Raw genomic sequence first — 18,491 nt, 5'->3', positions numbered from 1 at the left:
ATATTTTCTTCTAGGAGTTTTATAGTTTCAGGTCTCACCTCAGGTCTTTGATCCATTTTGAGTTAATTTTTGTGAATGGTGAAAGCAGATGATCTACTTTCATTCTTCTGCATGTGGCTCTCCAATTTTCCCAGCACCATTTATTGAAGAGACTTTGCTTTGTCCATTGTATGTTCTTAGCTCTTTTGTTGAAGATTAGCTGTCCGTATTATCTGTGGCTTTATTTCTGGTCTTTGGAGAGAGGGAGTGGGTTTAGGGTGTGTGTGGGATTGGTTCGAATTAAGCTGAGAGAGTTAAGGACAAGATCATAATATGTTTTGCTAAGAAGTTTGGACTTGATGTCAATGATAGGGTATAGGTTATGACATGGTCAAATTTGTTTTTAGCAAGATTCGAAGCTAATGCCCTGGTGTGAGAAGTGATGAGAGCCTCTTGTAAGTTAGTTTGAGAGGTAGGAACAACATAATTTGATGAATGTGGGGATGAGAGATTGACAAGGTGACAGTTACTCATGCTTATTAGGTTCCTACTTTGGGTAACTGGGTGAATGGTGTTTATTAACCGGAATAAACAGTACAGGAAGGTGTGGTGAGCAGCTTTTGTTGGAGAAGGCTGGGGAGCAAGATAGGGAGATAGATTTCAGTTGTGTTAATTTTGAGGTTCTTGAAGGACATCCAAGTAGAGATGTCCAGAAGGCATTTGGAAATTCAGGATTGAAGCTTGAAGATTTGGAAATACAGATTTGGAAGGCATTGGCATTTATAGAGAAAGCTTAGTCTAGTGGTTAAGGATATCGGCTCTGGAGCCAGACTGAGTTCTAGTCTGTGATTCACCACCTATTAGCTCTGCCCTTAGGCAAGACGCTTAACCTCTCTCTGCACTTCATAATTAGTACCTAACTCACTGGGTTAATGGAAAGATTAAATAAACTAATTGTAGACACTGCTTGACCCACCTTAAGCACTCGATAAATCTTACTTTTTGTATTGGTGTTTTTAATTATATAGTTCAGTTCAACACCGCTTTGTCTGCCACATGGGGATAATAAGATGAATTTGAAATCCACCCCTCCCCCCAAATTTGAAAGCTTTCTAGAATAGGTGACACCTCAGTTGAGACGTGAAAGAAAAGGAATTACCCAGGTAGAGGGAACAGCATGAGCAAGAGTAGACACATGAAGCAGGTACTATTTGTTATAAGCAGTTCGGTATTAGAGTGCAAAGCACCAGAGAGGGGGTGATGCGATAGCCTGAGGTCTTGGACTTGCTCCTCCTGAGCAGTGACTCTCATGTTTTTAAGTACAAGAACACTCGGTTTAAGGTAAAAAATATTAGGGCCTTATTATGACAGGGGCTGTGTTTTTAGTATCAGTTAGTTGAGAAAATATTGCAAAAAGGTACTACTTTTAAGTAATTTTTATTTTAGATTTATTGTCATGTAATTTGAAAAATACTACAAAATACATACTTTGGGCTTTCCTCCCTGCTGGCTTATCTTTGGGATTTTTATGGCAGAAACTCTTCTATCTGCCCTCCAACTTCAGAAATTTTGTTGCTGTCATCTCTTCGCTTGTTCTTTTTGTCTTTGTGGGTTTGTTTATGCCCTGGTTATTTCTTTACTGTCTTTCCACTGGGAGCTTGGGAGGGAGCAGAGGTAAATGTGTGCATCTTATATCCTTGTTGTTTAACTGAAAATCTATAGTTGTAACAGTACTTAAGTTGAACATCTGGTACTCTGTCCTTAGGTATGTTGGCTGTAACTATAGATAGAATATAAACAATAATAGGTTTCTGTAATGTAGTATGTAAGAACAGTTGGGAGTGGGTCGGAGGTACCTCTTTGATATGTGCATTGTACTGCTCATGGCCTCATGCAAAAGGTGCCTTTGGCAAGACACTTCTCTGAGTTACCATTTTTAAAATGGGCTAGTAATTCTTGCCCAGACTACTTCATCATCTGATAAGATAATGAATGTAGAAATTATTTGTAGATTGTAGCACTTCAAATATGAGGGATACAAAAAAGTTAAGATAAACTCCTTGGGTGTAGAAGAGGAGATAATAGAGGTACAAATAACAAAAACAAGGAAGTTATAATGGAGGTATAAATAACAAAAAGAATAAAGTAATTGCTATATAAAAGAGTCTACAACAAGGGCAGTGCTCCTAAAAAGAAGTAATTGTGGTCTAGTTCGAGTATGTTAAATCAGGGATATATTTTAGAGGAGATAAATGTTATGCTTACTTTTTAGAGGGAATGATAGAAATGTTAGAGTGGAACAGATAGGAACGCCTTCTTTGGGATTTATTGTGGGCACCAGGAATTTAAATCTTTGTGATTTGTTTCTGTACTTTTACTTTGATTTATGAAGTAGTAGAGAGAGCAGTAAGACTGGGGAGATGGCACAAGGGCAGTGATTCTTAGCCTTGGTTGTTCATTAGAATCATTGGGGGAGCTTTTTTTTTAAAAACTCCTTTGCCATTTATTTATTTATTTTCCCCCAAAGCCCCAGTAGATAGTTGTATGTCATAGCTGGACATCCTTCTAGTTGCTGTATGTGGGACGCGGCCTCAGCATGGCCGGAGAAGCGGGGCGTTGGTGCGCGCCCGGGATCCGAACCCAGGCCGCGAGCAGTGGAGCGCGCATACTTAACCGCTAAGCCACGGGGCTGGCCCCCGGGGTAGCTTTTAAAAAAGTATTCTGCTTGGGTGGTCTGGAGTGGAGCCCAGGCATACTTTTTTTTTTTTAAAGCATGCCAGGTGATTCTAATGTGTAGCTAGGTGTAGAGGTTCAAAGGTCACCTAGGACCTTAGATGAGCAAGTTTATTTGATATGCCTGGGATAAATGAGAGACAGGTTTCATTTGAATTGAATAGTATTCTATTTAGTCTTAAAAATTTTTTTTTGGTAAGAAAAACCCGCCAAGTTAGTTTGTCTGCTGATAAAACCTACCTATTGTATTTTAAATTGTATTTAGTGACTATATAATGAAGTATGCTTCTAAGCAGCAGGGATATATCAAGGACCAAATTTCCATTGCTTTTTTTTTTTTGTCCTTTTCTGCCGTAATTTAGTTCTGCTTGATTTTTTTGAACCAAGTGCTCTGATACTTTTTCACCAACAGACCACTACAGCCAAGGACTGTGACCTCATACTGGGGGCAGAAGGAGAGGAGTGGCAAAAGGGGCTGTAGAGGGCAGAGATGGCTCTGGTTATCTGTACCGGATCAACTAGTTTCATGCCTAAAATGTCTTTGCTTCATGTTGTATTAAAAAAAAGCTAACTGTGAGAATATTGTGTTTACCACCTTATAGCTTAGTCTTAATATATTAAAAAGTTCTTCAAACCTATAGGAAATGATTCATTTATTCAAAAACATTTACTGTGTGTCAAGCACTGGTGATACAGCATTTAACAAAGTCCTTTCCTAGAGCTCATGGTTTAGTGGGAAGAGATGTATTGCACACACACACTCTATCAGGTGGTGATCAAGGCAATAAATTAGAACTGGTACAAGATGGTGGTAGGTAAATTTGTGCTGTGAGGGTCTGGGAGGGTCTTTCTGATGTGGCACTGGAGCAAAGATCCCAGTGATGTGAGAGAGCAGCAAGGCAGATATCCACGGGAAGATTCTGTCCGCCTGTTACTGTGGTATGCAAAAACAGCTAGATGGATTTTCATCATATTTGGATGGAATTTGACTTGGACTGACTTAAAATGTAGGCTATATGAGGAATGATGCGAGGTCTGTGTGACTACCAGTCTGGCGATATATGTCATCTGTATTAAACAGAACAGTAGTTTCAGATATGAACTCCAAATAGAAATTCACAAGTCACATGCTCCTAATGGTAGAATTGTTGTATTGATTTGTAGCTGAGTTGCTTCTCACATGGGCGCCTTTGTGTAGCAACTGGAATTTATTTATAGATCTTAAGGGTTCTCTTGAGCAATATCAGATAGGGAAGTTTGTCCCCAAATTTTACTTATTTATAGCAAGGTCAGAGTCCTGAAGGAAGAATGTAACCTGTGTGTCTCAAGGTGGTTGAGAGATTTAACTGTGACAAATTAATTGATAGTATATATGAAAAAGGCCCCACAATTTCTTTCAGGGAGTTAGATCCTTGAAGATTAAGTCCCATCCATGGAAATTTTTCAGTGGTGATTATGTTCTCAAAATTTTCTCGATTGATGTCAGATACTTAAGATTATTGTAAGATAAGTGGTCTGATGGCAGTTTTCAATCAAGTGAATAGAGAGAATTGGAACTCTTAATTGCAATAATTTCTGTTATCTTTCGGACAACCTCTTCCATGCTTAGGTTGGTGTTGGTTCTCTTGCCTGGAATAATACTATCCCTGCATTACACTTTATCCATTTGTTATCCTTTATTCGTGGCCTAGCCACTGAACTTTCCCAAACTTTCTTAGCTTTGCACTGAGTTCAGTTATACAGGAATACTCATTTTGGCTTTGTATAATATAGTGTATTAACAGCTTTTGTTAAATGATTTTATTTTTGGTTACTTTAATTATATTTTAAAATCTTTGTAAGAATCTAACATTAATTTTGCACCCTCTTTATTGACTTTGAATGATGATTGTATGTGGTACATTATAGTAGACTATTTTAAGTATTGAAGTTTGATGTTGTCTCAGTGGAAGTGAATTTTACAGTGTGTTATGTCAGTTTGCAAAGATAATATATTTTTGATACTATTTTTGCAAGTTTTGTAGGGATGCATATGGATAGTACATTGATAAAGAGTTGACTATTTCTTAAAGTGGGTATTAGAATTGATAACTGATTTAAAAAAATAGAATTAATAACTGAATTGAAAAATATTATTCCTTTAAATTTTCCTTTAAGAATTTCCATTTTAAAAGTGACTTACCTTATTATAGGATGTCAGACTAAGGAAAAGAGTAGTCACCTATGATTTCATTACCTAGAGATGGCCATTGTTAGCATTTTGGTGTGTTAACAGTTTCTTTTTGCTTTTTTCTATTGTTTAATATATTTTTATAGAATTTGAGTTGTAATGATATGTTATGAACTATTTCCTCCTCCTCTCTTTACTTAGTTAATAGTGTATTGTAAATATTTTCCCATGTCTTTATTCTTTTATAATATCATTTAAAAATAAATTTATTTAATAGCTATGTCCTCTTTTGTATGTGTACTAGTAATACATGCATAGGTTCATGTAACCACCACCACAATCAGGACACAGAACTTTCAACACCTGAAAAAATTCCCCTGTGGTTTCCCTTTGGAGTCACCACCACCGACCTTTGGCAATCACTCATCTGTTCTCTGTACTGTTAGTTTTGTCTTTTCTAGAATGGCATAGAAATGGAATCCTGAAGTATGTAACTTTTTGGTACTGAATTCTTGTACTTAGCGTAATGCCTTTGAGGTTCACTCCATTTTTTTTTGCATGTATTAGTAGTTCATTCCTTTTTATTGCTGAATAGTAGTCCATCATATGGATAAATCACCATTTGTTTAGCCAGTCACTCTTTGAAGGACATTTGGATGTTTTCAGCTTTTGGTGATTATGAATAGAGCTACTATAAACATCCAAGTACAGATTTTTGTGTGAATATAAGGTTTTATGTCTCTAGGGTAAATATGTAGAAGTGAGATTACAGGGCCATTTGGTATGTTTAACTTTATAAGAAACTGTCAAACCAGTGTGGCTGTACCATTATGCATTTCCATTAGAAATGTATGTGTTCCACTTGCTCTGCATCCTTGTCAGCTCTTGGTATTGTCTGTGTATTGTTAAGAAATTAATACTACCCGAAGTGATGTACTGATTCAGTGCAATCCCTATCAAAATCCCAGTGATGTTTTTTGCAGAAATAGAAAAGTCCCTCCTAAAATTCATATGAAATCTCAAGGGACTTCAAATAGCTAAAGCATTCTTGAAAAAGAACAAAGCTGGAGGACTCACATTTCCTGATTTCAAAACTTACTATAGTGCTACTGTAATCAAAACAATGTGGTACTGGCATAGATAGACATAAAGGTGGATGGAATAGAGAGCACAGAAGTAAGCCCTCACATGAAAATCAAATGATTTTCAACAGGGAGGCCAAGACCATTCAATGGGGGAAAGGACAAGCTCTTCAAGAAATGGTGCTGAGAAAACTGGATATCCACATGCAAAAGATTGAAGTTGGATCCTTACCTAACACCATATACAAAAATTAACTCAAAATGAATCAAAGACTTAAGCATAAGAGCTACAAGTATAAAGCTCTTAGAAGAAAACAAAGGGGAAAAACTTCATGACATTGGATTTGGCAGTGATTTCTTGGATATTGACACCAAAGGCACAGGCAGCTGAAGAAAAAATAGACAAATTGGACTTCATCAAAATGAAAAACTTTTGTCGGTTGGAAGGACACTATCAACAGAGTAAAAACGCAAACCACAAATTGGAGAAAATATTTTCAAATCACATGTCTAGATATATAGAGAGAATTAATATCCAGAATGTATAGTGAACTTCTACAACTCAACAACAACAAAAAACAAACAACCTGATTAAAGAATGAGCAAAGGACTTGAATCTCCAAAGAAGGTATACAAATGGCCACTTAACTCTAGGAGTTTTGTTTTTGTTTTATATTCCTTGGGATTTTTTATATAGGTAATCATGTTGTCTGTGAATAGGGACAGGTTTATTTCTGCCTTTCTAATCTGTATGGATTTTAAATATTCATTCTTATTGAAGTACCTAGATCTTCCAGTATGATATTGGATAGGAGTGGTGAGAGTGTACATCCTTGTTCCTGATGTTAGGGGGAAAGTATTCAGTTTTTCATTATTAAGTATGTTGATAGTGGTAGGATTTTTGTAACTATCTTTTATCAGGTTGAGGAAATTCCTTTTTATTTTTAATTTGCTGAAAGTTTTTTTTTAAATCATGAAAGGATGTTGTATTTTGCCAAATGCATCTGCTGACCTGATCGTGTAGTTTTTCTTCTTTAAGCTATTAATATGGTAGCTTACGCTTTTGAATATTGAACCAGTTTTCATTCCTGGGACAACCCTACTTGGTCCTGGTGTATAATTATTTTTATATATTGCTAAATACCATTTGCTTTTATTTTTTTTGCATCAATCTGCGTGAGAGATAATGGTATGTAGTTTTCTTTTCTTTTTCTTTTTTTTTTAAATAATTTTTATTTATTTATTTTTTCCCCCAAAGCCCCAGTAGATAGTTGTATGTCATAGCTGCACATCCCTCTTAGTTGCTGTATGTGGGATGCGGCCTCACCGGAGAAGCGACGCGTCGGTGCGCGCCCAGGATCCGAACACCGGGCCGCCAGCAGCAGAGTGCGCGCAGTTAACCGCCAAGCCACGGGGCCGGCCCTGTAGTTTTCTTTTCTTGTACTATCTTTTTCTAGTTTTGGTATCAGCTTAATGCTGGCCTCATAAAATGAGTTTGAAAGTGTTCTATCTTCAGTTTCCTGGAAGAGATTGTGTAGAATTGGTGTTCTCCCCCCCGCCTGCTGAGGAAGATCTGCCCTGAGCTAACTAACATCTGTGCCAGTCTTCCTCTATTTCATATGTGTGTCGCTGCCACAGCATGGCTGATGATTGGTATAGGTCCGTACCTGGGATCTGAACTTGTGAACCCAGACCGCCGAAGCAGAGCATGCCGAACTTAACCACTGTGCCATGGGGCTGGCCCCGAATTGATGTTATTTCTTACCTAAATGTTTGATAGAATTCTCCAGTGAAATCCAGTAGGCTGGAGGTTTCTTTGGAAGGTTTTTAACTATGAATTTAATTTCCTTAATTCAGATTGTCTGTTTCATTTTGGATGTTTTGGTAGTTTTTGTGCTTTTCAAGGTACATTTCATCTGTATTTTCAAGTTTATGTGTATAAATCTATTGTCTTATTCCTCAGTTTCCTTTTTAACTTCTGTAGTGTCAAATTTATTTTGACAACCTAAGTTGTCAAATTTATGTTCATAGAGTTGTTCGTAGTATTTTCATTTTCATTATCTTTTAATGTCTGCAGCATCTATAGTTGATCTCCTTTTGCATTCCTTATATTATTGGTAATTTATTTCTTTTTTTCTTTGCCAGTCTTGCTAGAGATTGATGAATTTCATTGATTTTTTTAAAAGAACTATTTTTTGCTTGTATTGAATGTCTCTTATTTTTCTATTTTCACTTTCATTGATTTTTGCTATTTATTATTTCTTTCCTTTTATTGATTTCACACTTTCTTCCCTACCCCAAGATAAGCATTTAATTCCTATAAATTTCGCTCTAAGGACTGCTTTAGCTGCATATGACACATTTTGATATTATCTTTTCATTTTCATTCAATTAAAAATATTTTCTGAATTACTTGAGACTTCTTCATTGACCTATGGATTATTTAGAAGTATGTTGTTTAATTTCCAAGTAGTTAGAAGTTTCCTATTATATTTCTGTTATTGATTTCTACTTAAATCCATTGTGGTCAGAGACATACTTTTAATTTTACTTTTTTTATATTTATTAAGATCTATTTTATGACCGAGGCTATGATCTGTCTTGATGAATGGTCCATGTGCACTTGAAAAGAATGTGTATTCTACTATTGATAGGTGGAATATTCTATAAATGTCATTGGTTGATGGTATAGTTGTTTCTCTATGTCTTTGCTGGTTTTCTATCTACTAGTGCTATCAGTTATTGAGAGAGGAGTGTTGAAGTCTCCACTATAATTACGGATGCCTATTTCTCCTTTCAGTTCTGTTAGTTTTTGGTTTATGTATTTTGAAGTTATGTTAGGTGTATATATATTTAGGATTGCTTTTTCTTCTTTTCCTCAATTGACTGTTTTGTCATTTAATGTCCTCATTTGTCCCTGGTAATTTTCTTTGATCTTTGTCTGATATAAATGTAGCCACTCCATCTTTCGTTGATTCACATTTGCATAATATATCTTTTTTTCCCCATCCTTTTACTTTTAACCTTTTAATTCTTTTGTTGTTGTTGTTAGGAAGATTAACCCTGAGCTAACCTCTGTTGCCAGTCCTCCTCTTTTTGCTGAGGAAGATTGACCCTGGGCTAACATCCATGCCCATCTTCCTCTATTTTATGTGGGATGCCTGCCACAGCATTGCTTGATAAGCAGTGCGTAGGTCCACGCCTGGGATTTGAACCTATGAACCCCAGGCTGCCGGAGCGGAGCAAGCAAACTCAACCACTATGTCACCGGACCTACCCCCAACTTTTAACCTTTGAGAAGGGCAAAAGTTTCTTGTAGATATCATAGAATCGGATTGTGTGTGTGTTTAAATTCATTCAGACAATCTGTGTTTTAATTGGCATGTTTAGGCCATTTATATATATATATATATATATATATATACATATACATATATATATATTGTGTGTGTGTGTGTGTGAGGAGGACTAGCCCTGAGCTAACATCTGATGCCAAGCGTCCCCTTTTTTCTTGAGGAAGATTGGCCCTGAGCTAACATCCGTGCCCATCTTCCTCTACTTTATATGGGATGCCGCCACAGCATGGCTTAACAAGTGGTATGTCGGGCGCGCGCCTGGGATCTGAACCTGTGAACCCCGGGCCGCCACAGCGGAGCGCACGCACTTAACTGCTTGCGCCACTGGTCCAGCCCCCTAGGCCATTTATATTTAATGTAATTGTTTATATTTTCATTTAGGTATTCAATTTTATTCTTTCTTTTTTTCCTCTATTTTTTTCTTTTTCTGGATATTTGATTTTTTTTAAGTTTTGTTTTAACTTATCTGTTATTTTTGACTATAATTGTTTGTATATATTTTTTGTAGTTACTTGATGGATTACAATATACAGTTGCCCCTCTGTATCCAAGAGTTCTGTATCCATGGATTCAATTAACTGCAGCTCAAAAGGCCTGTGATCGTTGTGTCTTTCCTGAACATTTACAGACTTTTTTTCTTGTCATTATTCTCTAAACAGTACAATTTAACAACTGTTTACATAGCATTTACATTGTATTAGGTATTATAAGTAACCAAGAGATGATTGAAAGTACATCGGAGGATGTTTGTAGGTTATATGCAAATACTGCATCACTTTTTTTTCTCTTTTTGATGAGAAAGATTGGCCCTGAGCTAACATCTGTTGCCAATCTTCTTTTTTTGCTTGAGGAAGATTGGCACTGAGCTAACATCTGTGCCAGTCTTCCTCTATTTTGTATGTGGGTCGCCACTACAGCATGGCTTCATGAGTGGTGTAGGTCTGCGCCTGGGATCTGAACCTGTGAACCTGGGCTGCTGAAGTGGAGAGCCCCGAACTTAACCACTATGCCACCGGGCTGGCCCCAAATACTACATCATTTTATGTGAGGGGCTTGAGCATTTTTGGGTCTTGGTATCCATGGGGGAGCTTGGCATCAGTTCCCTGGGGATACCTACGGATGAGTGTACATAGTTTTCACCATCTATTTAGAATCAGTATTTTACCACTTTAAGTGGAATGTAGAAACCTTTCCACCTTATTGTGCCTTCCCCTCTTTTAAGTTATAGTTGACTTATTTGTTACATCTGTATACATTGAAAACCTCGTGAGACTAAGTAATAATTTTTGCTTATAGTTGTCAAATATATTTTAAAGACTGAGGCAAAAAATCATTGTTTGTATTTACCCAGATATTTACCATTTCTTTGGCTCTTCCCTCATTGCTGATATTCTAAGTTTACTTCTGAAACCGTTTTCCTTCTGTTTGATGAACTTCCTTTATAGTTATTTTTGAGCAGCTTTGCTGGCAAAATTTCCTTTTAGTATGCCTTCAACTGAGAATGTCTTAATTTACCTTCATTCCTGATAGATATTTTTGTCGGATATAGAATTTCTTTTTTCAGTACTTAAAAAATGGTCCACTTCCTAGTGAACCCCATGGTTTTTAATGATAAATGTGCTTTTATTGTAATTATTACTTTCCTTAAGTAATGTATCCTTTTTCTCTGGTTGCTTTTAAGATTTTTCCTTGTTAGTTTTCAGCATCTTATTGTGTCTGGCTGTGAATTTTTAACCTGCTATTTTTGTGAAGTTTCCCCTGCTCAGAAAGAATATCTGCACTAATGCACGTCATTAGTGTCTATCAGGGGTCTGCAAACTATGGCCTGCCACCTCTGTGGCTCTCAAGCTGTCTCCTGATTTTGTAAATAAAGTGTTACTGGAACACATCCACACCCATTTATTTACATATTTTCTATGGCTGCTTTTGCACAACAGTGGCAGAGTTGAGTAATTGTGAGAGAGACCATATGTGTCATGAAGCCTAAAATAATATCTGTTTTCACAAAGTTTGCTGATCTCTGGTATAGATGGAGGAAATTTGAGTTTTTCCTCTATTAAAATTTCCTGCTTGAATTTTTTTTTTTTTTTTTTTTTTTTTACTTTATCCATGTAGGTTTAAAAGTCGTTTTATAAATATCTTTTATACAAAATTCTAACAAGGTGCAATATGTAGTATAGGGTATGTCAAGAGTATTTTCCCCCTATGTAAAAACCAAAAATGACTTTTTAGCCAACTTTTCTTGAAAACACAGCAAACATTAGTTAAGCATAGCTTATCTTTCTTTGAGAAATTTATTTTCAGACATTTTAAACTCATAAGCCAAAATAAATTTCTGTTAAATAACTGGTTTATGCCAAAATGGGATTTAAGTGTTTTAAAGGTAGGCTTAGGAGATTTAATCTAAATATAGGTTGTAATTTGTTTATTAATGTTATTTGCAACATTAAAATTTATTGACAGTGTTGAATAATAATGCTACCAAAACCATGAACCAAAGCAATATGAATAAAAGTATAACTTAAGATGCAATATTATACAAGATTTTGAAAACATGTTTTCTTACTGAGGGACACAATCAGGTTCCAATATAGGTTTCTTCATCTCTTTTATGGACGTTTATGTGCTTAAAATTGTTGTTTTTATAAGTAAAAATGAATGTTGAATTTACCTCTCATTGTGGAACCTGTGCTTGTTTTTTGCTGTACAGATACTCAATTCTGGGTCAGACTTAATTTCACACATGGATTTCTTTTTTTTTTTTTTTTTTTTTTTTTTGAGTGAGGAAATTGGCTCCTGAGCTAAAATCTGTTGCCAATCTTCTTCTTTTTGCTGAGGAAGATTAGCCCTGAGCTACCATCTGTGCCTGTCTTCCTCTGTTTTGTATGTGGGATGCCACCACAGCATGGCTTGATGAGCAGTGTGCAGGTCTGCACCCGGGATCGGAACCTGCAAACCCCGTGCCACTGAAGCATAGTGCATGAACTTCACCACTACACCACTGGGCCAGCCCCTGGATTTCATTTTTAACAGAAATTAGAGAATTTCTGTCCTTGGCATGTTACATAAGAAAAGGCTTGCTCAAACATGTAAGAAGGTGAAACGTTCCACAAAGTATTCTTTGTTCATTTCAGGATATTTTTCCTTCACAGAAATCTAGGTTTCAGCTGGGGCAGATCAGTAAATCTGGTCTTGAGTGTACTTATCAGACTACACTAACAAAGCTCTTTCTCTCAAAATGAAGTTCTCTGGCTGAGTAAAAGATTCAGAGAAAGGGTCTTTAGTGGGTTGAATAATCTTCCCTCAAAATTCTTGTCCACATGGAACTTCAGAATGTGACCTTATTTGGAAATAGGTTCTTTGCAGATGTAATTAGTTAAGATGAGGTCATATAAGCTAGAAGAGCCTTTGAGGGAGTATAGCTGATAGCAGTCTCCCGTCTTCCCCTGGTGCTGTACAGCACTCACCACTTGTGAATGGCCTTCCCTAACTCAGGTCAGAAACCAGGAATGAACGCATCCGAATGAACATGGTCCTATTGCATGCTGCTATATGGGCCTGAAAGACCTCTGAAGAAATTACCAACAAGACTGCTTGGTCACTGTGCATTACTTTGAGTGCTAGTATTGCATAGTGGAAGAAGTTCATGAAACAGTGTTGACTTTTTTTCGGTCATGATCTGTTGAGGAATCTCTAGTGATATTATATGGAATTGTAGGGTTAGATGGAAGCCCAGTTGAAAGCCCTGGTGTAGATTCTTTTATTTTATACCTCTTTGAGAAAGTTTAAACACAATTATGATTTTTATAGTTTGTTACCTGATTATATATCCCTAAAACAATAAAGCAGAATTTATAGTTTGTTTTTAAAATTTTTGTAGTTATGTGTGTGGGCAGGGCACATAGGGGAAATCTCTGCCTTCCCCTCAGTTTTTCTGTGAACCTATAACTGGTTTAAAAAACAGTCTATTAAAAAAATTTATAGTTAATGAGTTTTCAAATTATTTTTACAAGTTCTTTCACAATTTTACTCTGAGTTCCTATAATTTGTATTGTTTATTGTGGTTTTACTTAGAGATCAGTAGGTAAACATTCCATTTTATTGTATTATAGAGATTATTTTCCTATATGCTAATATATATTTCAAACCTCCAGATGTGGGACTGAACTATAGAAATTCCATGAATTTTTTCTTTGTGTTATGTAGATAATGAATTAGTTCCTAATCAGTTTTGCAATACCTCCAAGCTGTCTGTTAGAGCCCGAGAGCTATAATAATCTGGGATTAAGAAAGCCAACTCTGAAATTCACTGTTTATAACATGTTGTGTAGTTGTCCTAGAGTTTGATGAGTAGGACCTTGATTTATTTCCACTTTTCTGCTTTTGCATCATTAGTGTCGGGGGAAGAGAGAGAATCTCCCTCTACCCTTTTCTTTAAGGTTCGTATGGCTGACTAAATAATTAACAAGACAGGTTAGCAGGAGAAAATAATACCAAGTTTAATAACATGTATACGTGGGAGAAACTCAGAAATGAGCAACTCGTCCCTCTGTCTAAGCTGCTTGCTTAAGTATTGCAGCTAAAGGCGCGGAGCGTGTTGGGGGCGGGTAGTGGCCTGGGACTTCAGAGGGCAGGAGGACAATTCTTTTCAGGGTCATCTATAGATAATGTGGTCAGGGAGAGACAGAGTTTTTGATAAAAGGGGCTTGGTGCCTTTCCTATTGTAACCTCTATCCTACATTATCTTTACAGCCATTATGATAGAAGATCTGTTCCAGGAAGGAACCACCATGTCAAATTCTTTAGGCAGTTAGTGGGGGAGGTCAAATGTCCTTCAGAGAAAACAATCAAGGTAAAGAGATATATTTCAGGGTGGCCAAATCTTGATCTCCCACATTAGTCAATAGCAGCACTGATAACAGGGATGTTCTGTAGAGATGTGGTGAGAGTTTAGAATAAGGTATACTGGCAGCAGTATTGTTCGCCCACCTAGAAGTATCTTCTCTAATGGAATAAAATTTCACAATTGATTATTCTTGAAAGTCTTTGTTACAGAGACTCTGTGGTAGAAACACTTAACGTTAATCTCCTTATAAATCTCTTTATACAGTTATGTGACGCTTAACAATGAGGATACATTTTGAGAAATGCGTTGTCAGGTGATTTTGTCATGGCAACATCATAGAATGTAGTGAAGGGGAACAAAATTTGCCACCCCAAAATGTGTCTCTTTAACATGAGAATTATTTTAGGCTGATTATTTTTAAGAAACAAAAGACTCATAAAGTTTTTCTTGTTACCTCCCCCCTTCACTTGAAAGAATTCAGATAAAAAAACCTGTCTCAGGAAGGAAGCTGTCTGTCACCTTAGCATAATGTGAATTAGGTGGTAGACAGGGAGGAACCTAGAAAAGCCTGTTTGTTGGGCTCCCCTCTGTGTTTTTGTTTCTGTGTGGCCAAACACTTGTTTTGCAAATGCTTGTTCCTTTTCACCAACCTGTGAATTGCCTTCCTTTCCTTTGTAATTCTTGACTCTCCCCACCCCCCACATCTTCTTTTGTCTTTAGCTGAGGATGGTATTTAAAGTGTGGGCTTTGGCCGTTTTGGCAAGTTACTTGGTTTTCCTGGGTTTTATCCAGGTTTATGTGTTATTAAACTGTTGTTTGTTTTTTTCCTGTTACTCTGTCTCATGGCAATTTAATTCTTAGACCAGCCAGAATAACCTAGAAGGGTAGAGGAAAATTTCTTTTTCCCCTGCAGTGTTTACACAAACCTAGATGGTATAGCCTAATACACACCTAGGCTATATGGTGCTAGTCTTATGGGACCACCCTCGTATATGCAGTCTGTTATTGACCAAAACATCATCACGTGGTGCATGACTGTAAATAAATTTAGAAACCAATGTTATCTTTTCCAAACTTTTTTTTTGATATTATATTTAAGGCTTCTGTCTATGTGTTACTGTCTCTTGTAAGTCTTCTTGAAATTCTACTCTAACTTATTCTAAGAAATTTTATGGTTAGTGTATTCACTGGCTTTCCATTAAAATACTCTTTTGATATTGGCTCAGCAGAAACTTCAGGGAACATTGATCTTCAGTGATAGTTGATTGTGTTTTCTCAGTAGTAGTTGAACTAGAGGCTTTACTAGTTCTCTTAAGTTAGATTATAAACATTTTCCATAATTTTATCTCAGATATGAAAGCCCTAGAGAACTTTTGAGGTAATTACCCAGAAACTATCCATGCTGACTTTATACTTATTGACTTTTGCAAAAAGTGACATAAAATATTGAATATTTAAAAATTTTGAAATAGTATAGTAGAAAGAACTTCCCTATGCCCTTTAGCCAGTTCCGCTAATTTTAATTTTGAATATTTTACCACATTGGCTTATCATTCCTCCACATAACCATTTATATTACTTTTGCTCTATTGAGAGTAGGTCGCATGTATCATGCCTCTTTACCCCTTACTATTTCTGTGTTTATTTCTTTTTTTTTTTTTTTTTTAATTTTTGATTTAGTCTTTTTTCTTTTTTTTTTTTAAATTTTATTTATTTTATTTTTTGCCCCCAAAGCCCCAGTAGATAGTTGTATGTCATAGCTGCACACCCTTCTAGTTGCTGTATGTGGGACTCGGCCCCAGGATGGACAGAGAAGTGGTGCCTCAATGCGCACCTGGGATCCGAACCCGGGCTGCCAGCATCGCAGCGCGCGCACTTAACCACCAAGCCACAGGGCCGGCCCTTTGTGTTTATTTCTAAGAACAATGATGTTCTCTTTTATAACAGCAATGTAGTTGTCAAGTTTGGATAATTTTATGTTGATACTTTTATATAATCTATAGTACATATTCCAGTTAAATCAGTTGTTCTAATAATGTCTTTTAGAACAATTTTTTCCAGTCCAGGATTATATGTTGTATTAAGTTGCCATGCAAACATTTATTTTTAATGGACTATTGGTTTCAAAATTTTAAGTGTTGAATTTTTGTTCTTTTAACAGCTAAACCAGGTGGACAGGTGAAATGTCAGTATATTTCTGCCGTGGATAAAGTTATATTTGTGGATGATTATGCGGTAGGGTGTAGGAAGGACCTTAATGGAATCTTGTTGTTAGACACTGCTCTGCAAACTCCAGTTTCAAAGCAGGATGATGTGGTTCAGCTTGAATTACCTGTTACAGAGGTAAGTTGAAATAGGTATCAATGTGTTTTTCTACTTAATGTCATCTCAGATATAATTACAGGTTCAATGAAATTATGTTCTTTTGAGGACATTATATATGTACTCCTATAAAAACAAAGAATTGACTTATTGATCACAACTTTGTTTAAATATCTGTCTTTCCTCTGCATAATTAATTGATGCTTGTTGAGTGGTATTTAAGTGTGAACTGTACAGGTTAAACCACTGTAAACAGAGACTCCAGAATACAATGGTTTAAATAAGATAGTTTCTTTCCAGTACAGTGCGGGACTAAGTGTAGGGGCTTACCTCAACACTTAGTTTCCATTTTGTGAGTCCAAGACAGCTGCTCCAAGTATCATTATTTCCCATTCATAGGGAAAGGGAGGGCAAAAGGCCAGGGTAGTACACTGGTGTGACCCTTGTACTCTCCCTCCCTCCTTCCATTTGTCCCGCTGCCCCTCTCCTTCATTCCTTCTTGTTCGCTTTCACAAACTCTCTCACATTTACCCTTTTCATATTTACCCCGTTAGCCAGAATTTAGTCATACAGCCACATCAAACTGAGAAGACTGGGAAAGAGGTGGTTCTTTTTTTTTTTAATATTAAAAAAAAGAAAGGAATAAATATTAGTGGACAACCAGTAACCTTTGCTATGTATCATATCTCTTAACAATCCCAGTTTAAAATTTCAGCCATATGTATTTTTCTGTTACATATTCATTACTTAATTTGTAAGTCCATCCTAACTTAAATTATTTTGTGTGCATTGATGTTCATATCATTTAGTTTGAAAGTACATTTTTCAGAGTTACTGGATTTTAAATCATCTGAAACAGAATATAAAAGATTATAATACTGAGCTCTCTAATAAAGTGAGATAATATTTCTGTCTTCATACCAAATTGTTGATTATATTTTCACATTTGCTGGATTGATGTGATTAGTTGATAAAATCAATATAGTATATTTCCTATTTTTAGGATATGAGAAGTGTCAGTTTGTAAAGTTTAAGTGCAGTATAAATGTTTTAATTCTGTATTTGGAAGGTTTTTTTTTTTTTGCTGAGGAAGATTCACCCTGAGCTAACATCTGTTGCCAGTCTTTATCTATTTTGTATGTGGGTCGCCACCCCAGCATGGCCACGAGTGGTGTAGGTCCACATCTGGGAACTGAACCTGGGCTGCCTAGGCAGAGTGTGCTGAACTTAACCACTACGCCACTGGGGCTTGCCCCTGGAGACTTTTTTTTTTTTTTTTTTTTAATAATTTTATTGATTTATTTTTTTCCCCCAAAGACCCAGTAGATAGTTGTATGTCATAGTTGCACATCCTTCTAGTTGCTGTATGTGGGACGCGGCCTCAGCATGGCCGGAGAAGCAGTGCGTCGGTGCGCGCCTGGGATCCGAACCCAGGCCGCCAGCAGTGGATTGCGAGCGCTTAACCGCTAAGCCACCGGGCCAGCCCGAGAGTTTTTTTTAAAAAAGATACTAACATATATCCACTTACATCTCACATTATTGTCATATCACAGTCATCTATTATATGTTAATATGAAAAGCATGTTGCTGGAAATTTGAGTTCTGAAAACAGAGTAGCCATCTTTTTGTCATCAGAATATCTGGATTTGGGTCATGTATAAAATTTTTGGACAGAGAATTAGTAAAAGTTCTACGTGTATTGAACATTTTTTCCTCTCCTAATTTAAGGAATTTATATCAGTTAATATCTTAATAAAGCTGATATTGTAATCAAGGATATATATTATATTCTACAATGAAAGATATCAAACTATTCAGGTTTTTAAAAGAACTATAGAATTACAATAAGGTATTTGAACATTTATATGAAATAGACCCTCAAGTCAGTATTTTTCCTACTACGCTGTCTGAAATGCTAGGTATTTAGCTGGCTTCTAGTACCGCACCCCCCCCCCGCCCCCCCCGCACCTAGCTTGCTCTTAATATCTGTTGCTGGTTTTCTC

General features: G+C 36.5%; 1 protein-coding gene across 12 annotated transcripts in view; it reads left to right on the top strand.

Moving 5' to 3' along the window:
• Positions 1-18,491, top strand: part of BIRC6 (baculoviral IAP repeat containing 6) — a 236,286-nt gene that overhangs the window by 13,188 nt on the left and 204,607 nt on the right. For all 12 annotated transcript variants that reach the window (XR_001389958.2, XM_087436940.1, XM_087436939.1 and 9 more), the window contains one exon: positions 16,328-16,509. Coding sequence is in view for 11 of the 12 variants with exons in the window: in XM_087436940.1 (XP_087293066.1) it covers positions 16,328-16,509 (182 nt within the window). In the remaining variant the exon portion in view is untranslated. The remainder of the gene's footprint in view (positions 1-16,327; positions 16,510-18,491) is intronic.

The sequence above is a fragment of the Ceratotherium simum genome, chromosome 11, assembly GCF_057802395.1.
Source record: "Ceratotherium simum simum isolate JZ-2026a chromosome 11, ASM5780239v1, whole genome shotgun sequence".
NCBI classification, from domain to species: domain Eukaryota; kingdom Metazoa; phylum Chordata; class Mammalia; order Perissodactyla; family Rhinocerotidae; genus Ceratotherium; species Ceratotherium simum.
This window is presented reverse-complemented; position numbering and strand designations above follow the sequence as displayed.